This window comes from Callithrix jacchus, chromosome 1, assembly GCF_049354715.1.
Source record: "Callithrix jacchus isolate 240 chromosome 1, calJac240_pri, whole genome shotgun sequence".
NCBI classification, from domain to species: Eukaryota; Metazoa; Chordata; class Mammalia; order Primates; family Cebidae; genus Callithrix; species Callithrix jacchus.
The window spans coordinates 113,520,637-113,545,137 of NC_133502.1; the positions used below are offsets into that span (position 1 = coordinate 113,520,637).

The following is a 24,501-nucleotide window of genomic DNA, read 5'->3' on the forward strand; positions in this document are numbered from 1 at the left end:
ACAGGCACGAGCCACTATGCCCAGCTAATTTTTAATTTTTTTAGTAGAGACAGGGTTTCACCATTGGCCAATCTGGTCTTGAACTCCTAACCTTGTGATCAGCCCACCTCAACCTTTCAAAGTGCTAGGATTACAGAGATGAGCCATCGCACTGGCCAAAGTCATTTATTCTTAAGTCTTGTATTTCCCTATGATATATGGGAAATACATATATCATAGGGAAATATTGATATATGTACCCTGAAGACTACACGTGGTTTTTTTAGGACGCCAGGAGTATGTGTGGAAGGAGAAGAGGGGGAGGGAAAAAATGAAATAAATATTGAGTCCACAAGTCATGCCCATATTCTTAGGAATGGACTGCAACCCAGCTGTTGCAGTATGAGCTGGTAATAGAACCTGAGTCTTAATTCTTAATTTAAAAATAAAATTATCTGTCACATGCGTTAGTCTTTCTAGTCTGAAACTATTAATACAGCTCTCCCACAGGTCTTAAAAATTACTTGGGTATATTTAAGGATTGCGTAAATGAGTAAATAGGTTTATATTGTAGAAGCCAAGATTTTCACTGAGATGGGATGAATATACGTGAAATCAAGGGAGGCAACAAAGAACCTTCATGGATGAATAGGATATCACTCTCAACTGGTGATTTCCAATATATGTGTGTTTGTGGCAAATTGATATATGCGTGTGTGTATTTATGCACATATATGTGCATATGTTATGTGAATGTATTTCATTTTACCGTTTACTGGAAAGATTGAGAAGCAAAGATACTCCTGTAATAAGAGCACACCTAAGCACCGGTATCTTAGTCTCTGGTGTCACTGCCCTCTAAACTAAACCATACTCCTGGAATGACTAATTTCAGGGCTGGAGCAAGATGATTCTGAAACATCTTATCAGTTAAGATAGCAAGGAACTGTTGTTTAAAAAAAAAAAGATTTCACAAGAACCAGTATGAAAGGGCTCTTAGTGGTCAAATCTGGGACAGTTTGAACACCGAAATAATGAAGTACAGTATGAACTATAAACAGCTGGGGAGGAGGAATTCATCAGCCCATAATGACAATGGATGAATAGAAGGACAGATGGATGGATGGATCGATGGATGGATGGATGGATGGATGGATGGATGGATGGTTGGATGAATGGATCGGTGCCGGGAAATATGGGAAACTCCTGTTTACCAAATGCCAACTAACTAATAAATGTGGATGGTGTGGTAGAGCAGGAAAAATCAGCATACACCACCATTGCAGTAAAGATTATGCACAAAACTCAGTGGATGCTAATTCTAAACAGAGGTTTATGATGAACAGGATATTTACATAGTGACGAAAGGCTTTCACAGATTGCTTTAGTGTAAGAGAAAAATAGTAATTAAGTGGAGGAATTGAGCTACACTTTGATCAGGATCAAAATTAACATCACCATTGAAGGGCAAGCAAACATCATGTGCCTTCAGATGAAACAAGGAGTCAACATCACGTTATTTGGGATTCTGGCCAAATGTATAACTCAATCTAATCATGAGGAAACTTAAGACCCATGCTTTATTAAAACGCAGGAGGAGGATGAATTGTATCCTTACAAAGTATAAATACCATAAAACAAAGACAGAGGAAATGGTCCTGATTAAAGGAGCCTAAGAGATGTGGCAACTAGATGCAATAATTGACTCTAAAATGGATTCTGTACTTGGGATTTTGAGGGTAGGGAAGGTGGATACCATAATGACTTGTTTTTAGATTCTACACAAAGAGTGTTTCTAAACTGCTGAATCCAAATATAACTGAAACTCTGGAAGGTGATTGCACACATCACAAAGCAGTTTCACAAATAGCTTCCCATTAGTTTTTATCTTGAGATTTTTTTTTCACCTTAGGCTTCCATTAGGTCTGAAGTGTCCCTTTCTAGACTCTACACAAAGTGTGTTTCTAAACTGCTGAAGCAAAACATAGGTTCAACTCTCTGAGGTGAGCACACACATAGCAAAGCATAGTGGCTGTTATTGGGTCAGTTGACCAACTGGAGTATAGATGGGAGATTAAAGTATGCTATCAGTGTTCAGTTTCCTGCAGTTGATATATATGCATGTACACATACACTTATGTGTATGTATGTATATATATATATATATATACACACACACATACTTATTCTTTCTCTCTCTCTTTGTATATACACACACACACACAAACCAATGGATGAATCTGGGTAAAGAGTGTTTATACTATTTGTATTCCTGCAAGTTTTCTGTAAGTTTTAAATTATCCTTCGATATTATGTTATAAATTTTCTTTTATATCTTGGCCAAGTAAATGATTGCTTTTCAAATGAATATTTTTTATTTTATGGCCTTTCTTTTCCTGTTCTGTCTCTTATTTCTTTTCTTCCTTTTTTTCTGTGTCCCTTTTAGAAATCCAAGGCTTGCGAGAAGGTCATTTCTGTGGGTCAGACGGTCATCACAAAGCATCGGAACACCCGGTATTACAGTTGCAGAGTGATGGCTGTGACATCACAGACCTTCTATGAGGTCATGTTTGATGATGGCTCCTTCAGCAGAGACACATTTCCTGAGGATATTGTGGTAAGTAGACTTCCCTGAGTGCCTGCTACCCAGCGTCATTAAAAAAAAAAAAAAAAAAAAAAAAAATCCAAAGTAGCTGAGCTACTTTGAATAGCGCATTCACTTGGTTTATAGACTTTATCATTCTGAGTAATATCCACATAAACTTAGACTGATCTTCCTAGATTCTTTCCAGTGAGAGATGTTATTTGGCCAAGAAATAATATGGGAGCAGGCCTCATGACCTAATCACCTCTTAAAGGCCCCACCTGTTAATGCTATCCCGTTGGCACCACCTGAATTTTGGATGGGATTTATTGAAACCATAGCAGATATGAATTCACCTATTCTTTTCTGTTACAAGATATGAACAAATTTGAATTCCTTTATGACTTCTTTTTCTTTATGCTAAACTAGAGGATGTGGCTTTGATTAATCTGACTTGACAGTGTATTTAAATCTTTGGATGTTCCACATGGGAACAAAAGTAACAAAAGTCACACAGAAAAAAGGCTGTGCCATTTAATGAGTTTCTTTAATGTGGTGGAGACTAGAAGTGAGAGAGTGTGTGTGTGTGTGTGTGTGTGTGTGTGTGTGTGTGTGTCTGTCTGTCTGTCTTGTTGGTCTGTCTCCATCTCCTCCTTCCTCTGTCTCCTTACCAAACACGTTGGGGCTCATTCTGAGGAACTAGTGAACGTGTTCCAGGGTTATGACTTACTTTGCTTCAGTGCTTGCTTTTTTAGCAGGGTGTTTTCACAAGAAGAGCACTTCTACAGAGGGTTTTTTGACACTGAAATCAAGTCCTGTGACTGAGAGCAGAGTGCATTAGTCTGGTGCTGATCGTTATTTCTTCTCCTTTCCTGAGGTGTGTGAGTTTGGGGAGCTGAGCCTTGATAATGTAGTCATCACTTCTGCTTTATCCTGGGTCTCTGTTGTTGCTTTGCTTTTGTTTGTACTTGGAAAGATATTTTCAGTGACTCTTTAATAGTCATAATTGTGTATTTTGTGCAGTTGAAAATTAAATGTAATCTTTTGAGATTGCTCAAGACAGTTTCTAGGTTTTTGGTAGTTGAAGACACATTGATTGAATTAATTTTGTTAGACTTACCTCTATGCTGTTAAGAATGACAAGTAAGTAAACAAAAGTGACCTTATTTGAAAGATTTTAATGCAAAGGAATGTAAATAAATTAAAAATCCCAGAATAATGAATTGTGTTTCTTAGCAGGGTTCTAGCTGGAGCTTCCCTTTACTGCACTGCCATTGTTGTTCATAAAGAGCATTCCTTAGGTGACATGCTCTCCTTGTTAGAATTGGTGGTCCCTTCAAGCACTCAATTTACATTGACTGCATACCTACTGTAGTGTCACTTACCACACTAGGTGCTGGGAAACATAAAGACAAAGAAGATAGAATCCTTACTCAGTCTTGGTGGAAGGTGGGCTGGTAAATGGATGCTTTCTCTACAACTGATGCAGGTCTGGAACCCATGTGGTTCTATACATGAACTTCAAGCAGTCTACCACCTGTTGGGGCTGGAACAATGAGTAACACTTACTGACATTTACCATGTGCCAGGCACTGCTCCAAGAACTTGACCAATGAACTCAGTTCATCCTCACAAGCCTACACACTAGGTACTATAATTTTTCACATTTTGCTGTTGAGGAAACTGGGGCATAAAGTGGTGAATAACTGTCCCAAGGTCATACCTAACGAAGAAGGGTCAGAAACACTATTCAATTACATGTAATCCGTCTCTAAAACTTCTACTCTTAACCCTGGGGAAGAAAGGATATTTAAAGCAGTAGGAGAAGGGATATGCAGGGGCAAGAAAGGCATGAAGAGCCATTGGTAGACTGAGGCCCCTTGACTTTCACCACCCCTGCACCGGCTACATACTTGTTTCAGAATTAGCCTTCTCTTGTGAAGACTGTGAATTAGCCTTCTCTTGTGAAGACTCTGAGCTGGCAAAAGACAAGACTTTCTGGTGAGGAACACTGGGGTGGTGGGGTGAAGGACTTCTGAGCACTAATTTCAAAACCTGAGCACACTTAAACAGGTAAAACAGTTACGTCTTTAACCATGATAGGAATTAATGAACCCTAGATTCTCCTCTACATCACAAGCGTATACACACCACGCTAATTTGAGGCATTCCTGGAATATCTTTACATTGGAAAAAAATGTCTGTGATCCTGTAACATTTGAAATCCCACAAGTCGTTCCTTTGACATCTTCCCTTTCCTCCTTCTGTGAATCAGAACAAATACGATTTTGAGTACACTTGAGTGTTGTGAGAAGAACATGGAAGCTAAACTGTAGAAGATTTTTCTGGAGCACATGCCATTTAAATCAACAAGAATGAAAAAGCAAAACTCTTTACAGCTTGGTTAGCTGTCACTGGGCATTTTTTATAAGGATGTGAGGCTTAGCAGCAGTTGTGTATGCCCATGTGGTCAAAGCTGTTGCCCCGGAGGGGGCAGGTAGCATAGAGTGGCATGAGTTCACTTAGATTCGAAAGGACGCGTCTGTCTAAATGTGGGTGAATAGTCATGTCTTTTTTTTTTCTTTTTTCAGACAGGGCCTCATTTTGTCACCTAGGTTGGAGTGCAATGGTGTGATTACAGCTCACTGCAGCCTCAAGTTCCTGGGTTCTAGTGATCCTCTTGCCCTAGCCTCTTGAGTAGCTGGGACCACAGCCGTGTGCCACCGTGTGCCACCATGCTTGGCTAATGTTTTTATTTTTTGTAGAGACAGTATCCAACTGTGTTGAGCAGGCTGGTCTCAAACTTGTGGGCTCAAGTGATCCTCCCACGTTGGCATCCCAGAGTGCTGGGATTACAGATGTGGGCCACTGCCACTGGCCTAATAACTTCTTTAGGGGGAAAAAAAATCATCTTTGAGTAGGCCTTCTCTGTTTCGTCTGACTTTTCCTCCTGCAATGCTCCCCACTGCCATATCCCATTCGCTTGCCTTCTTGGTTCTCTGTTCCAAGTAGCTACTCCCTATACCAAGTAGCTATAATTCAGTCAGGTTGTGTTTCAAGTTCCATATACTTTCTAACAGTGTCACCATTGTTAGCTGCTGCGGCCTCTTTCCTCTCTTACCTTGGTGATGAATGAAGCTTCCTTAGCTCACTCTTGCTGACTCTATGGGGTACGTTTTTCCCCCTTATAATAATTGTATTAGGCAGGGTTCTCCAGAGAAGCAGAACCAATAGGAGATATACTTACAGAAACAGATGATAAGGAATTGGATCTGTGATTATGGAGGCTGAGAAGTCCCAAGATCTGTAATCAGGCCGGAGACCCAGGAAGATAGGATGATGTTTAGTTGGAGTCCAAAGGCAGAAAAAAGACTATTACCTAAGCTTGAAAGTAGTCAAACAGGAAGAATTCCCTCTTCCTTGGGGGTAAGCTGGTTTTTTTGTTCTATTCATGCGTGTGCTCCATGCACATTAGAGAGGGCAACCTGCCCTACTAGGTCTATCATTTTAAATGTTAAACTCATCTGGTAGCACCCAGAGTAAGGTTTGATTAAATATCTGAGCACTCTATGTCCCAGTCAAGCTGACTTAAAATTTAACCAACATAAATAGATTGTCCTGGGGCATTAGGTTTGTGGACTGTAGAAGACTCTAGCTTTTGGAGCCAGAAGCTCGGACTCTGTGGCAGAATGCATTTTCCTTTCCTGTCCAGCAGCCATGTAGGTCAGTCAGTGTGTAGGTCCCTGTAGATCCACTCTGCAACACAGTTTGTCCTGGTCATCATCCATGTATCTGACACATAAAGTCATGGGTTTAAAAGGTAAGCTTTACAGCCTAGGCAACATGGTGAAACTCTGTCTCTACAAAAAAATAATTAAAAAATTAACCAGGCATGGTGGCACATGCCTGTAGTCCCAGCTATTTGGGAGGCTACAGCAGGAGGATCTCTTGAGCACAGGAGTTCAAGGCTGCAGTGAGCTATGATCATGCCACTGCACTCCATTCTGAATGACAGAGTGAGACCCCTTCTCAGATAGATAGATAGATAGATAGATAGATAGATAGATAGATAGATAGATAGATAGGTAGATAAGCTTTTAAAATTTCAAGTATTAATAAAGATTGGGAGCCTGTTTCTCACTGAAATTAATGAAAGCTATATAACTAAATGCATTTATAGTATGCCAGCTAGACTTCAATTTCAGATATAGAAATTTGATATTATATTTTAAGATAAAATGTATATATATAATTAAGTATATTTTCATATATGCTTTATTCCTTATATGATATAATGTAAATATGTTTATACCATGAACCTTTATTTATTCATTTATTTTTGAGACAAGTTCTCGCTCTGTCACCCAGGCTGGAGTGCAGTGGCTGATCATGGCCCACTGCACCCTTGATTTCCTGGGCTTAAGTGATTATCTCGCCTCAGCCTCCCAAGTAGCTGGACTACAGGCATGTGCCACTATGGCTGGCTAATATTTTTATTTTTATTTTTATTTTTGTAGAGATGGGTCTCACCATTTTGCCCAGGCTGGTCTTGAACTCCTGGGCTCAATTATCCTTCTGCCTAAGCCTCCCATAGTGCTGGGATTACAGACATGAGCCATGGGGCCTAATTGCTAAGATCATCCCTCTTCCAGTTTTGATATTCATCTACATCAAAGTGTTGTCTGGGAGATGGGGACCCTATTCAGTACGCTAATGGAAAGTTTCTCAGGACATAAGAAAAAAAATGTAATCAGGTTTATTTCTGTCTCAGTTATCTTGAAGATCATGTCAGAATAATTATATGGCGAAAACACTAACTACATTTCACCTTCCTCAGAGAAATCTTTTCATTAGGTGATATACCTGTCAGATGAGCAACTGGTGGTAGAAAATGATGTTTTTCTTCTGTTTGTCGGAAAACTCTCTTAACCACACAATGTGCATATCAGGTGTGAGTGCCACTGGGAAGAATTATTCATCAAATGTAGTGTGACCCCAATGTTACTGGCTACTGAAGAACTAGTTTCTGTAAGCCTTGGGTACTTGACTAGAACTGCTGTAAGGGTACAGTGCAATTTCAGTTTCCTATGAAAATCAAATTTTGGATATCAAGTTTAATCACCCCAAGCTATTTATCTATGTATGATACAAATAAAGTCCCTTATAGAAGCTGATGCTTTAGTAAAGAAAGCTATATTCCCATATTTATAGAGTTGATAATTACAAATCATTTCATAAACCCAACAGATGAGAATCCTTTAATGCAGACTGGCCTATCCATGTTTGAGAATAAATTTGGCAGACGTTAAAAATGCGTATGTTAGGGTTATGTGACTGGAGAGAGCATTTGGAGCAGTAGGGAGAAGCACTCTTTGAACTACCAGGAAGTGTCTTTTCCTACCTAGGTACTTTATTTCTGTGCTAGCCAGAAAAATGTTCAAAAAATTCTCTCTCAACAATGCACCTGCACAATGTGTGTATCAGCCCAGTTAAACTCCACATGCAATCTTTAGCTGTCAAGGGAAGTAATAAAAGATGTATTGCTACACACCTCCATATGTCAGTCTATTAAATTTCCACATACTTCTGATGAATTTTTTGCCTTCCACTATTATGATGGGAATGAAAGTTGCCTACCTCAAAGTACTCAATGAGCATAGAGATTCCTGAGCCTCTGTTGGCCTTTGCCCATACCTGCGATCCTCTAAGGTGTCCCTGTTGACAGTAAAGTGATGACTGCCTCCTTTCCTCTGACTTTGAGCTCACTTTGAGGGAGGAGAGTGGTACTGTGGACACTTAAGTTCTCACTTAACGTTCACCACTGGGCATGAGGAGAGAAACAGGACCATTTAGAAATGTGATAGCAGGAGTCCATCACTGAGATTTCCATGAGGGCTGGCTACGTTTTTCAGCTTTGGTTGAAATGTAAAAGAAGCATGAAAGCAATACTCTAAGATTCTGCAGGGGAGGAGTCACAGCCTTTAGTTTTAAGGGCTGCACAATGCCAACTGAGGTTCTTGCAGCTAATTTTTTTTCCCCACATAAAGGCAGTTTGCTTAAACTTTCCAGCCCCAGTTTTTTTCTCCTACTAATTTGAAAGGAGCAAATGAACTCAAAGCCTGACACATAGTAGGCACAAAGTCAAATTTAGAATATCAACTGTAATATGTAGAACTTTTTTTCATTTTCCTTCCCATCTAGTTTATACTAGCCTTTTCTGGTCTTGAAATTTGGAGTTAGAAGATGTATCCTCAGAACTTCGTACTTACTTGTCAGATTAAGTGAGAACCTGCCCTTGTGAGGTTTTGCTGGATCCATTTATCATCTCACTTCTATAAAGTAGTCCCAGTATCTTTTAGACTTTATAATTGTCTAGTTCCCTATATTTATGTGTATGTTTTCTGAGTGTATTGTTTCAGTGTTATTTCAGTGGCTTTCTATACAAATCCCGCTCCAGAGTAGGTTCACTCTCATTTCATAGCTATGATACTTTCCAAGACTCACAAAAGCTCCTCCAAGTACACGGTGACAGAGGTAGGTTCTGTTTGCAGGTTAGTCCCCATGTTCCATTGCTTGTTGCCTTAGAAGGTCTGCTCTTTGTGGCTTAGTGCAGCTGAAGTAGAAGACACTGTACCTGCCCTGAGGGAAAACACAGCATGCAGCGGGACATGGTGTAAAAAGCATCTCAGTGTTGAACGCTTCACAAGCCCCTCTTGGCAAGCGTAGGTGTAGGAGAGATCTGGGTATTCCAGAGGCAAAAGAAAGTATCCAAGTGGTTTTGAGAAACTAGAAAAGAATTGTTCCCAGAATCGTTCTCTGCTGTGGAATCCTGGGAAACATTGTTGGATCCCTATTGCCTCCTAGATTTTGAGGTGTCCTGGATTTTCAGGTCAGGTAGCCGTGCATATATGGCACTGGCAGATAACCCTTGTCAGTAAGCTCACCTCAGCTTTGGAAGCCCTGTCCCATCCCAGACTATTTGTGTTATGTGTGCTCCAGAGGGATGCCCTTCTCTTCTTCCCTCTCCCCCTCCCCGCCAGGCAGTGCTGGTTCTTTTGGAACCAGTGCACATCTGCCAGAGAAGGCTTTGGAAACTTTCTTTGGTTTAGAGGTCTGCAGGCATGGCCCACATGGCCTTTCATGTTCAGGGTTCCTTGGCTTTTCTTTCTTGACTGTGGAGTTGGAAATCTGAGATAAAAGGCTTCACCAAATTCCAGTTAATTTTTACTTCCATGGCAAACCTTTTATACATGTAAAAGAATATCTACATTTACTTTTCTAAGCAATAAATTTATCTGACAGATTTTATTTATAAATCTAATATTTGCATAAAAAACAAACTCATTTGTTCCTTAATGTTCTTATAATGCATAAATCAAATCCTAACCATTTTATGTTTATGTAACCAAATTTCTTTGGACATTTAAACTATGATTATAAATTTAATATACACATTTCTCACAAATGTTAAATTTTTCTAGGCACTTAGTACCTATAACTTTAATAAATCACACATTAGTTTCAATTCTCCTACTTCAGACATCTTCGAAAATAGTATATAAAACAGTACAATATTTACAGAACACAGATGCACCTTTATAAACACAATTTACATAAGATTGATAGATAAGTAGATAGAGTTTACCCAATCAAGGGGAAACAATATTACCATATTGGCTAGGAGTCTACTAAGAAAAATAATCATGGAATCTGAAGGCCATTTTAGAGGCACAGAATCTGGTTATGCCTTTGAAGAATAAACCTGCAGTTATTGGGCAGGGGCTCCTAATTAAATCAGGTTTCATCTGATTCATCAGCTCTCTAAACCTTGTACCTTTCACAGGGGTCCTGACTAGTCTTATAAGTTTCTTGAACTGTTTCGTAAGTCCACTGAGGTGGGTACTTTCCAAGCCCTGGCATTTTATTTCCTTTTGTGTAACGCGTATGACTTTTTCCATTAAAGTCCTGGAAGTAGTAATAAAATGTGGAAGCCTTTACTCTAGTGGCAGTTGTACCTTCTTTCCTTTTTTTACAAATGGTATGCCTCTCACTGACCATAATTCTGTAAGCATCACAGTGACAGTTTCCACTTATCACTGGGGATCCTCTGGAGAAACTATGTCATTGCCCTGATGTCCCATGCAGGAGATTAACTAGTTGCCACAGAGACAGACTGTCATTTATGTTTTTCTTCAAATATATACCTCCCTCACTTGAGAGTCTTTCTCTTTTCTCTTTTGGTAATTCTCTTTCCCAAAGTCAAGGTGATTGACTTTGGGAACTTATTCCCAAAGGATGGTTCCTGGCACTTCCTTCTGCTTTTTTTCTTTCCAGGAGAGACAGGTATAGCATTTTATCTTCAGTCTAACAGAATCAAAATACGTACCTTGAACTTGAGGGCAGTGTTATTAATTTCCAGGACTTCATTATCTCTTCTCAGGGCAGGGCTTAAACCCGAGGGTAGTAGCACCATGAACCAAATCCACTCTGTGTTTGGGAGTATCTATCTAGAGATGTCATCCGTTCTGAGCTATGTGTTGAACACTGTATCAGGCATCATGGGGGATTCAGAGATGTGTAAACACAGGCGTAGGGAAAGTGACTTGGGCATTCTGGAGACAAAATACAATACCCAAGGAAGTTTGAAAGACTAAGAAAAAAGCCATTCTCAGAAACTTCAGCCATGGGATCTTGGGGGAAGCAGTTTGGATCTGCCTTGGCCTCTAGATTTTGAGGTGCTCTGGAGTTTCAGGTCAGGTCGCCAAGACAGTGGCAGACACCTCTTATCACTGAGCCCATCTCAGCTTTCGGAAGTCACATCCCATCCCAGCTCACTGATGTATTACGCTGCTCCACATTGATGCACTGATACCCCTTTACCTCCACCAGGAGCTGATCTAAAATACTTTACAAGAAAAACACCCAGTGAAGGCTATTGACAGTAAATTCAGGGAAAAAAGCAATTGTGATGGGCCAAAGTGTTTAAGGAAATCACATTAAGAAAGAGAGATGTGAGCTGGGCTACTGATTTATGAGAGTTTTTTATGCATTCTAGATACAATTCTTTTTCAGATGCTTTGCAGTGTTTACTCCCCGTTTGTACAATGTTCCAGTCTATAGTATGAATATAACACATTTTGTTTATCCATTTACCAGTTGATGGACATTTAGATTATTTCCTGTTTAGGCTATTGTGAATAATTTTCCTGTGAAATTTGCTTTGTATGGACACATGTTTTCATTTCTCTTGGGTAAAGACCTAGGAGTGAGATTACTGAGTTACATGGTAAGTATGTGTTCAACTTTATAGGAAACTGCCATACTGTATTTCAAAGTGTTGTGCCATTCTATCTTCCCACCAGCAACACTTGAGGTTATAGTTTCTTCTCATCCTCACCAATACCTGTATCATCGGTCTTTTGGACGATACTCATTGTGGTGGATGTATAGTGGCATTTCACTGTATTTTAATTTATATTTCCCTATTGACTAGGATTCATGATTAATTGAGCATCTTTTCAAGTGCTTATTAGCCATTCATCTGTCTTCTGTGATGAAAAACCTATTCAAACCAGTAATATATTTTACATTTTATTAATTGAGTTTTGTTATATTGAGTTGCAGAAATTTTTTAAACGCTCAGTACATATCCTTTATCCAATCTTTGATTTACAAATACTTTCTCCTAGTTGGTGTCTTGCCTTTTCATTTTCTTAATAGTGTATGAAGAGCAAAAGTTACACATTTTGATGAAGCACAGTTTATTCAACTTTTTCTTAATGGATCATGCTTTTTAAAATTTGAGTCTCATGTCCTTTCTAGGTAAAGAACACTTTTTCCTCAGAGCAGGGCTGTGCTCTAGCAAGCAGCTCCAGGGAAAACTCAAGCCTTCAGTGTTTTAGCTTTCTTGTGAGATTTATTTGTTTTTTAAATAAATCAGAAACATCTCTCTCTATATATGTGAACTTTCTTTAAACAAGAAGATCTCTGGCCCTGAAAAAGTTTGAAACCACTGGTTCAGGTCACTTGTTACCTGCTGTCCTACTCCCCTGGGAGTGAGAAGTCTGTCCTGAGAGAGCCAGGGCATTGCGTACCTGCTGGTCCCTGTGCCAGCCTGAGAGCAGGACTGTTGGGAAATGTCACCAATGGTTCTGGCAGGCTCACCCACAATTATTCAGCACCAAATTATGAATATCTATGACATCATCTCTAAATGTCAGGGTAGGGCTGAATCAACTTCCATTTAATAGAAAATATAAACATTATTAAAATTCCTTGTTCCTTCTAATAGCTAACATGGCCAGATGTCACTGTCACTTCACATCATAATACCAGACTGGCACCATTTATTATTGACCCTTCGATTACTCTTTAAATTAAATGGTACATTAGCTGTTATGATGCAAAGTTTTACACTTTTAAATCGTTCCTGTCCCTAATTTTACTTTTAATCTCAAACCTAGTTACCATGACCCTGAATGTGGTATTATCAGGTTGCTACATGCACATTTCAGAAATGCCTGAAATTTTCCAGAGCTGACCTTTCCTGTAGCGCATTCATAAGCTCAGCTTTCTGCATACAATTTCTGAAATACATAGCGAACGGTAAGAGCTTCCTGAGGCGAGTAGTCAACAGGGAGCTGCCTGTTTATAAGCCATTATCTTTCACCTCTATCCAACCTCAGGTGCTAACACCCCAGGATATAGCACATAAATTGGCGACACATCCCAGAAGATATAAGGCCCCTAAATCAATGAAGAGTTTATGTTCCTTTTCGACCATGGGATTTAAATTATTTTGGCAAGAGAGTGAACTTAGATTCTTATTTGATAGCTATATCCAGAAGAAGTCAGTACTATCTTCTTATTGATGAGCAACCTTGCCCTCATTTTATTATTTCCTTTTTGTACCTTATTTAAAAGAAGTTAGTTAATTTTCATGGATGAGAAAGAACCAGTAATAAATCTTGCCTTTTGCATTATTAAGTAAATTATAATTTTGACATCAGAGTATGTAGGCAAATGGGGAAGAGGAATGATAGAAGAAAAGATGGCTTGAACATGGCCAGGCATGGTGGCTCACACCGTAATCCCAGCACTTTGGGAGGCTGCAGTGGGTGGATCATGAGGTCAGGAGTTTGAGACCAGCCTGGCCAGCATGTTGAAATCCCGTCTCTACTAAAGATACAAAAAATTAGCTGGGTATGGTGGCGTGCACCTGTAATCCCAGCTACTTGGCAGACTGAGGCAAGAGAATTACTTGAACCTGGGAGGCAGAGGTTGCAGTGAGCAGAGATCATGCCGTTGCACTCCAGCCTGGGTGACAGGGCGAGACTGTATCTCAGGAAAAAAAAAAGATGGCTTGAACCCAGGAGTTATTTCTGATCTTTCCCACAGAGAGTGTTCCATGATAAGAAGTGAGTGAAAAACTTCGAAGCTATTGCCTGCAATAATGCTTGTTGGTTGTGTGTGTCTCTGCAAATCAATTTCCCTGTGCCATCTAATTTTTTGCCTTTTATAAAATGGAAGATATATTTGAAAGTCTTCTGTGCTTTAGCTGTTTTATCCAATACCATTATAGAACTTTATATTTGTACAATGTTTAATTTCTTCTAAAGGTTATAATGGTACAATATGTTGAATAATGTTATATGCATGGTTTTCAGATCAAAGTAGACTTTTCCATGAGTAATTAAAGCCGGTGTGATCTGTGCCTGAAAAAGATCCCTTTTGGGCCAGGCACAGTGGCTCACACCTGAAATCCTAGCACTTTGGGGTACCAAGGCAGGAGGATTGTTTGAGTCCAGGAGTTTGATACCAGCCTGGACAACATAGAAAGACTCTCTTTACAAAAATGTTTTAAAAAATTTAGCCAGGCTTGGTGGCATGTACCATAGTCTTAGCTACTTGGGAGGCTGAGGTAGGAGCAAGCCTTAACCCCAGGAGTTTGAGGTTACAGTGAGTTATGATCACACCACTACATTCCTGCCTGGGTGACAGAGCCAAACCCTGTTTCTAAAAAAATAAAATAAAAGGTGCCTTTTGTAGATTTATGGCTAACAACTCAGCAAAAAGGGAAGGAGTAAATTATGCACACTTCCAGTAGCATAGTTATAAGGATATATTTGTAGGTTATGTTTTTCAAACAGGCTAGATGTTTACTCTTTGTAGCCTTTAATTAATAATCTAGGCCAGGCGCAGTGACTGACACTTTAAATCCCAGCACCTTGGAAGGTCAAGGTAGGCAGATGGCTTGAACTCAGGAGTTTGAGACAAGCCTGGGCAACATGGCAAAAACCCATCTCTACCAAAAAAATTCAAAAATTAGTCAGGCATGGTGGTACGCACCTGTAGTCCTGGCTCCTCGGGAGACTGAGGTGGGAGGATCACTTGAGCCTGGGAGGCAGAGGTTGCAATGAGCCAAGATCATGCCACTGTACTCCAGCCTAAGTGACAGGGCCAGATCCCGTCTCAAAACAAAAAAACAAAATAATCTGACCTCAGTAATCTGACCCAATGATTGCCTTATGCATTATATTATCTTCCCTCCCCCAACTCAGTAACAAATAATATTGAATCATCCAAAGCAGCTTCTTTGATTTAAACCATAAAAGAAAGTGACTGGCACAAAACAAGACAGGCTTTAGTCTTTATGTTCAAAGCAGCCAATACCTGAAGTCATGTTGAAATATAGACTATAAGAGAACTATTGAAAGAATGTGGATGTGAGTGCCATTGATATTAGGTGAGACTCTAAAATGAGATGGGTGTGTGTGTGTGTGTGTGTGTGTGTATGTGTGTGTATTTTAAAGACTGTCTCATCATGCAATAAGCCTTAGACCAGGTTCCAAATGGCCACACTAGACCCTATAACTTTTCTTTTTTTGTTCTCTACAGGAATTTTGAAATGATTTATGTATTATATATGAATTTTAATATTTTCCTTACAGTTTTTAAATGTATTTCAATACTAGTAAAACCTTTCTTTCTGGATTATTTATACTGGTACTTTATGTAAGTAGTGGTAGTTACCTATATGAGTCTGCAGCAAACCTCAATTCTTGCCATCTCAGTAGAAAGAATTGGACTTGGCCACGAGGCAGAAGGAGAGACCAAGGCAAGTTTTAGAGCAGGAGTTAAAATTCATTAAAAAACTTTTGAGCAATAATGAAAGGAAGGAAAGTACACTTTGAAGAGGGCCAAGCAGGTGACTTGACCTCTTGACATGGGATTTTATATGTTGGCATACTTCTGGGGCATTGCATTCCTTCTTACCGCTCCTAAGATCTTATCAGGAAGCTGCTGCTCACCAGTGTCAGGTGTTTTCCATCTATTGGGAGCCTGCCTTGGTGCCAACTGTGACCAATGATTAGTTTGGACAGACATTTAACAACCTTACCATCACCTGATGGTCCCCCGACACTCCTGGTGTGTGTGGCGGGGGCCGGGGAGCCCTCTCCTGCCCTGCTCATACCTGACTAGCTATGTACTGTAACAACTATTTATTTTTCTACAGGGCTTTATGTTTGTTTCATGTCTTGCTTTTTGTCATTGTTGTTGTTTGTGTTTGTTTGCTTTGCATGAAGTTAGAAGGGCAAAAATCTAACCAGTGTTTAAGAGTGTGTTCCCTCCAGGAGAAATCTAATAAGGATGAGAAAACAGTATGTGTGGTGCTCAAGTCCTCTTTTTTCTTAGAGTTAGGGGCTCGTAAAGATGGGGAAGGCTAATGCTCCCTGTGAAGGCCCTTTTATTTATAGGTGGGGAATTCCTGCAGGGCTGGCCTTGATAAGTCACATCTGGGTACCTGCATATGGTCATAGATGGATTCTGTAGTCAAGAAATACCTTATCCTCAATGATGGTAATCTTATGCCCCCAAGTTTTTTTTTTAATTGCATTTTAGGTTTTGGGGTACATGTGAAGAACATGTAAGATTGTTGCATAGGTAAACACATGGCGTGTGATTTGCTGCCTTCCTCCCCATCACCTATATCTGGCATTTCTCCCAATGCTATCTCTCCCCAACTCCCCACCCCACACTGTCCCTCCCCTGTTTCCCCCCAACAGACCCCAGTGTGTGTTGCTCCCCTCTCTGTGTCCATGTGTTCTCATTGTTCAACACCCGCCTATGAGTGAGAACATGCGGTGTTTGATTTTCTGTTCTTGTGTCAGCCCAAGTTTTTTTTATAGTGACCTACCTACTACTGCCACACATCATGTTGGGTTCTGGGAAAATGATAGAAGTAAAATTGGAATGGTTTTTGCTTTCATGGAATTTACAGTCTAGTGGGAAGAGTAACATATAAAAGCACATGTAAAAGATGTGCTTCAAATTGAGAGAAGTCCTGGGAGGACAGGAATGTGATCCCAGAAGCACATTTAACTTGAAATGAAGCATCTTATCTAGATGGTTGATCAGTGTGACCTGAGTGAAGATCTGTAAGGTGAGTTCACTAAACAGGGCAGAGGGAGAGTGTTCCAGGCAAGGTAAGTGCGGCTGCTGGAGGAGGTGAATCATGAGCCTGGAGGAGGAGGAAAGGGCCAGACTGAATGGGGCCTTGACGGCCATCATTATAGGGTTTTATCCTAAAAGCAGGAGGAAGCCCCCTTGAACTATCTTAAGTAGAAGTCAGAGATTTGCTGTGAACTGGGTTTTTTTGGCTATAGTGACAGAGAATTGTAAAGTCCACAAGGGTATCCAAGGAAGAGAATACAGTCATGGGTTCTTATTTTCTGTTTCTGGTTGGGCCAGTAAAGCCCCTTCCTCATCACTCTTTTCCTCTTATCAGACTAGAGAGAAACTAAAAAGCATGGCTTCAGGCTGCTAAAATACAGACTACAAAAGCCTAAAACAAAACAAAAAAGAGCAATAACAGCAAAATAAGGCAGATTGGATAAGCTTGTCTGAATACTGGGAAGCCAGTTAGGAGAATGTTGCAGTAAATCAGAGGAGAAATGATGGTCATTTGGGCTAATTTAGAAGGTAAAATCAAGAAGACCTGGTGATGGATTGATAATGGGGGCCAAGGAAGAAATGTGTCAAATATGAGTCCCAGGGTTCTGGCTTGCTCAGCCAAATGGAAGGTGACACCTGTCATTGAGATAGGGAACTCTGGAAGAAGCCCAGATTTCCAGGCCCAAGATTATGAGTTCAGACTTGGCTGTGTTGGAGTTTCTTCCCTTCTGCTCTGTTTTACACACCTAGAGCAGTTACCGTAATTTAGGGCCATTCCAAGCTCCCTGGTTTACAAAGCATAGTTTTTGTCATTATTAGGTTTTTTCCTTTTCATAGAGTATAAAGGATGCTGAGTGAGAAGTCCCCTGCCACAGTGTGAGAAGAGACATCTCATATTTCAGAAGTGACATGCCCAGGCACTCTCATCTCTAAATGGATATGTCATCACACACACATACCCCATTATCTAACTCTCACCCATTTGATAAAACAGTCATTTTGCCCAAAAAATTCTTCAGTATGAAAATATGGCCACCAAAATTGATGAGTTATATTTACTATTTATGGGCTTCCATCTTGACACACAAACATTTAAATTGAGCATTTATTGCTCTTAAACTTGGCTATTTTAAAAATACGTAAATTGAGCATATAACCATACATATGTAGACTTGGCCTCACTATATAGCTGATTCTAACACCTCTTAATCTTTAGCTCTCTTCAGCACACATTTTTGTGATTTTGCTCTCAACCCTTTATTCTGTGCATGTAGCCTTGTGTGCTCTACAATCCCCCTCCTTCCTGTTTAAAATTTTCATAGAGATGGAGTCTCTCCACTATCAGGCTGATCTCGAATTCTTGAAGAAATCCTCCCACTTCGGCCTTCCAAAATGCTGGGATTACAGGTGTGAGCCACCACACTCAGCCTAGTTTCCCTTTCTGTTCAGTGGCTTTGCCTCCCCTCTCCTGGGCTCCCTCATCGTGAACCAGTGTAGAGGCTGATACATCTGCTATGTTGCCCTGAGAAGAGCCCTCATTTTCTAAAAGAGATGGACTACATAAGTTACAGAGTCTTGAACATCCCTCATTTTTGAGATTCATTTACCTTTTTTAAAGGGAGAGAATTGGTGACTTACTTTGGTAGAGAAAATGTGTGTGGCTAGTGGTAATAATAATTATCAACTAATAATAATTGTAGATGTACAGTTACTATTAGTTATTAGTAGATGTACAGTTATTATGTAGTGCATAACGTACCCATGGCTGGCTAAAGTCCAAGAAATACAGAGGGATTTAAGATGAAAAGTTCATTCCTGTACCTCCCACATCTGGAAATCGCCATCTCACCTGTTTCTCTTATATCCTCCCAGGATTTTTAAAATGTTCTTACAGGCTGTGTGTGTGTGCACATGCACAATGTAGATATTTATTTGAATGCAGTTGGCATCATATTAACATGCTAAAAGCTAGAAATCACATTCTGTATATTGTTAATGTCATAGTTATGTTTAACTGGATGGTGTTTAAAATTTGCAGGCAGGGCCATCTCCTTTTATCCTTTACCTTCCTCTACCTCCTTATCTGCTTGTTGCATCACTGAAGTCCCACTGGCTTCCCTCCCAGCTTAATCTATAAAAGCTAGTCTCAGTTGTTCAGCTCCAGCATTGCTTACACTGATTCCATTTGCAGGTGCCCTACTTACCCTGAGGGCCCCCACACTTTGGTGTTTTGGTTTCCAGTTGCCTCTATTTGCGAATCTACATCAATGTCTGTTTCAAGAAGAGTAACTGTGGATGCTAGTAACCTTGTTACTTTTTTAGTAGATTGAAAAAAGATCATATCACAGAATTTTTTTTTTTTTTTTTGGCAGAAAGTGATTTATTTAGGTAGAGAAACAGGAGAAGAAGAGAGAAACAGCTAGCTCTCACACTGAGTGAGACAAAGAAAAGCCCATTCTCATACTGAGTGAGGCTTTCCAGAGGGAGAATACCAGAGAAGGAAAGCTCTCACACTGAGAGAATCCAGAAAGATTGAATCCAGGAGAGGAAAGCAGCTTCCCCACTGAGTGGAAGGGAATTTAGAGAGAGATGGAGTTTAGGAGGGGAAGACAGGCTTCCACGAGAGAATGTGGAAGGGGACTCCAGAGGGGAACTCCAGGAGCGAGAAGGACGGCTTCCACGAAAGGAGTGTTCGTGGAAGGGGATCCAAACATGGAGTCCCCACAATTGAAATATTAATTGACCACCTATACAGTGTTAATTAAGCAAATCGGATGTTGGCAAGAATCAAGCTTCAAATAAAGACTAATACCTGGTGTCAAAAGAATAGAAAAGCTCTTACTTCAAAGGTTCATTAACTATCAGAAAAAGGGGATGACATAATCCTTGAAATGACTCTGAACCAGGCATTCCACAGTTGAGTGCATCATTAAAGCTAAATTTATCACCCTCCTTTTATGTGTTTTCAAACCCTGGTGGATTAAAACCTCTTGTTTGGATAAATCTAACAATGGTGTGTTATCTACATATCATTTTCTTTCTCTTTGCCTGGGAATCTACAAACAGCAAAATTTTTCTTAATTTCACATTAAGAGTATTTTGATTTGACAGGCTTCCAACAACACAAGAATCATGTGGGGAGTTTCTGACTTCCCTTTAAGCGTAATAGTGTTGACTAAATAGATTGATTCATTATCCACTCCTCAACCATCTTAGTTATCTGTCTGCCATTTGTGATAGAGTATTCTCTGTTGAAATGTGCTGCTAGTAATTACATATGTCCCTTTCTTCATAAGACAATCTGTTATGAGCATGATTGGTTAACTTTATGCATTTGCATTTAATCTAAAAGGAAGGACATGTTAAACTAACAGAGATAGAAGCTATAGCTTATGTGGCGAGTATTTATAGAATGGTGTTGCTCACACTTTTTTACTGTGCTCAGGAACACATTTCCAGCTTTGAGGATATCCTGGATTACTTCATTTGTGCACATATCCTCACTACTCCTCTTTTTTTTTTTTTTCTTTAAGAGAGTAGGTCTTGCTGTGTTGACCAAGCTGATCTCAACTTATTGGGCTCAAACGATCCTCTCACCTTGGCCTCCCAAATTCAAACCTTATGAGGCCACGGTGAGAGAGATCATGCGTGAACTACCGTGCCTGGCCACTCCTCGCCTTTAAATACCATGAGCTGACATTTTTTGACAAATCGTATTCTCACAAATTGTTTGGTCGTCACCTAGCTCTGCTTTTTAATTCCCTAGTTAAAATTCTCCCCAAGTATTATTCATTTGCTCAAAATCTTGCACCACTGGGCTTTGAAACACAAGATTAAATGATAGCCAATTCTTGGTGACTTGTGACTGTGCAAGTCATATCACCGTTCAGCCTTTCCCATTCAACTGGGGATATTGGCCTACAGGATCTCTCAGGTCTCTTCCCATTCTCACAGGGGAGAACAGCCATGGGTGATCTATAGTCATCTCTGACTGGAAGCATTGGAATGTGGCCCCTGGCCTCACCATCCACTCATCGGCACACACATTCATTCCCCTTTCCCGGATTCCTGGCGTCAAAGCACCACCTGTGTGGTGAGTGTGAAGGGAGTACGTGCTCAGTCAGCCTGGGTGAGGTGGAGAGCAAAAACTGGCTGTTCATATGGACACACAGCCTCCATACTGCAAGACTTGGCATGCCACTTGTATCAGAATATTATATGGAGACAAAGGGGGCTAAACTATTCTTAGGTCTCAGCCCAGGAGTGAGCAATCTTGGATGTATTTTTATGCACCATGATGTTTTTGCATTTGTTTGTAGCTTCACCACAGCTTTGTGAAAGCTGTTTCTACCTCAGTGGCTGAGACCCACACACCTGTTGCCTTCATTCTTTCTGTGCATTTTGCTTCGCCCATTTGCAGGTCATCTTGTTGATTGAGTTAAACCAGACCTCCTCTGGGCCCACAAGAGAATGAGGTGGTGCTGCATTAACAGGTCTCCTCCTCAGGTGTTGACCCTCAAAGGATGCTCCTCTCCTTTGACCAAAGAGGAAGCTGATGTTAAAGAGTTAAAGGCGTGTGGCCAGAGGATGGCTAGGGAAAAAGCTAACTGTGTGTCTGCGTTTGATTTTTCTTTTCCCTGCCATTATTTTGCATACTCTGTATGCTTTGGTGAAGGAAGAGGATCACTAGAATGGAACTTGAGAATTTAGAAAACATAGTTTTCTAAATAGTATGGCTTTGCCAATACTTCCAGTGAGACCTGGACAGGCTATTGAACGGCTAGAAGTTCTTAGTCACTGTGGCTTGGTTCAGGGGTGCTGCGTAGGTGAGACAGGCTGATGGGGGGTACACACCCTTCCCACCTCATCCCTTAACTGCTCATTCTTACCCCCCACTCTGCTGTGCTCCATCCTTCCCCCACTCCTGCAGAGCTTCCACCCACAGCCGGACCTCTCCTCTACCACACCTCTGGTGAGGGGTTTTCAGGTCCATTCTGGAATGCTGCAAATTGACAGGAGCTCACTCTCAATTTTTGCTGCAAATATTAGGAAGCAAGGGCTTCTTTCTGTGAAGTCTAATTGCTGCCTCTTCAGAACACCCAAGAGCCTTCCTAGTTCTTGATCTCTAGAGTTAAACTGAATAAACATACTCTCTTTCACTTAAGTTTCTTAACATGTTAGTAGAGAGGTCTCAAGTCCGTGCTAAGTCTTCTCAAATCCAAACAAAACAGTCTTTGTTTCTCAGTCCCGGGGCAGGAGTGAATGATTGAATGAATGACAAGTGGTTTCTGAATGCCCTTCCTCCAGGACACTCTGAGGATGAAATTTTCTTGGACAGTGTCTCACTCACGATGTTGCTCTCAGGTGTGGGAACACAGTGCCCCAAACACAATCTGGCTAGTGCAAGCATGACAGCTCTTTGTTCCTTTGATCTGGACATTGAACACTTACCAGTGCAGCCAGGAGGAAGCTTAAATGAATTATTTATGCAGCTATTAAAATCATGCTTTCAAAGAATATTTAATGATGCACTGTAATAAATGGAAAAATCAGGCTCAAAATTGTATATACAGTAAGATCCCAATTATGTATAAAAATATAAATATGCAAGGGAAAAAAATCCTCTAAGGAAATACATAAAAATGTTACTGATTATCTCTGGAGAATGTAATCATAGGTGATTATGATTTTCAACTTTATCACCTTCTTATAGTTTCCATATGAACATGTTTAATTTTTATAATCAGAAAAAAGTTTTTTTAAAAAAGTTCTTAACCCTTCTGAGAACTACTTATATCCTTACTCTTTTCCCCTAAATTTCCTTATCTAGATCTTTTCAGATTGCTTTGTCAAAATTTCATTTTCAATCTCTATCTCTTGTGGCATCTTGAAGCTCTCTGGAATATAGGAATCATACTTTGCTAATAATCTGTTAAATGCTGCTTCTTTATACTGTAGTTCCTTATGTTAGGAGTTCTTAAATTTTTTTTTTTTTTTTTTTTTGAGACTCGATTGTCGCCAGGTGCCAGGCTGGAGTGCAGTGGTGCGACTTCGGCTCACTGCAACCTCCGCCTCCTGAGTTCAAGCAATTCTCCTGCCTCAGCCTCCCAAGTAGCTGGGACTACAGGCGTGCGGCACAATACCCAGCTAATTTTGTATTTTAGTAGAGAGGGGGTTTCACCATGTTAGCCAGGATGGTCTTGATCTCTTGACCTTGTGATTCCCCACCTCGACCTCCCAAAGTGCTGGGATTACAGGCGTGAGCCACCATGCCCAGCCCTCTTAATTTTTTTTTTTTTTAAAGTCAATACCTGCATTTTCCAATGAAACAAAGTTTCCATGAGGTAAAAAACTACATCTGTTTAACTCACTACTCATTTCTTTGTTCCCTAAAACACAAGAGATGCTTGAAAATTCTCAGGTGAATGAGTGACATCCCCACCCATCTACTTATTAGCCCTGTGGCCTCAGGCAAGTCAGTCTTCTCTACCAATGCTGGGGTTGTTGACACTTACCAGCCAGGCTGTTTTAGATTCCAGTAAAGATAACACATGCGATGGTCCTCTGGAGTTCTGTGTTCTGTTTTAGCCACCCTTCTCTCATAGTCTGGGTTCTTGGCTTCTCAGTGTTTTCTTCACTATTTTTAATCCTAAAACTGGCCTCCCAAGGGTTTTGTCTTCTCCTTATCCTTTAGGTATATTCCTGTTGATAGAAATTAATATTCCTGTTGATGTGGTTCACTCAATATTCACTAGCTGCCAGGAACTGGGCCTTGCTTTTCTGTTCTCCTCTCATTCTCCCTGCAGCCCTGCAAGGTTGCATTAATATCTCCATTTTATTAATGAGAAAACCAGGACATAAGGTGGTTGAGTACCTTAGGCACAGTAACGGATTTTCTTTGACTCTATGCATCCTGACCCCAGGTCTTGGAAGCAGTACATGGATCACTTCAATGTGAAGTGTCCTGGTTAGGTCAAGCCGTGCTCCCAGAGAACAAACACTGCAGAGGAGAGCCAGAGCCTTGGACAGCTGGACATCTAAACACAGGGCAGCCTTCTCTCTCCCCTGCATGCCTATCCTTAGCTTTCCTTTCATCTTTCTTTTTTTAGCTTTTGGAACTGACAGTATTTTTAGAAACCACTACAGAGAAATTCACCCCATGCCTGCCTTTCTCCATTTTGCACCATAAATTTTTATTGACATACTAAAATATTTTATTCCCCTCATGCATGTTAGTCGCTGCCAACAACAATAAAAAAAGGGGAGAAAATCTGTCCTATATAGGTTGAGTTTTTTTCCCCCGTGTTTAGGGGTGAGAAATTGCAGTCCTGGGGTGCTCTACAGGAGGATGCAGTTAGCCCTGGGGCAGTTGTCTCTCTCACCCAGGTAGGAATAGCTGCATGTGAGGCAGGCAGAGCCAGGGTGCTCCTTGCTCTGCTAATTAGCTGTGCAACCCAGGCAAGGGAGTTAACACCAGTTTCCTT

General features: G+C 40.5%; 1 protein-coding gene across 7 annotated transcripts in view; it reads left to right on the forward strand.

Annotated features, from left to right (window-relative positions):
• KDM4C (lysine demethylase 4C) overlaps positions 1-24,501 on the forward strand; it is a 418,510-nt gene that overhangs the window by 371,901 nt on the left and 22,108 nt on the right. For all 7 annotated transcript variants that reach the window (XM_035305424.3, XM_035305451.3, XM_078368791.1 and 4 more), the window contains one exon: positions 2,426-2,596. In XM_035305424.3, the coding sequence (XP_035161315.3) occupies positions 2,426-2,596 (171 nt within the window). The remainder of the gene's footprint in view (positions 1-2,425; positions 2,597-24,501) is intronic.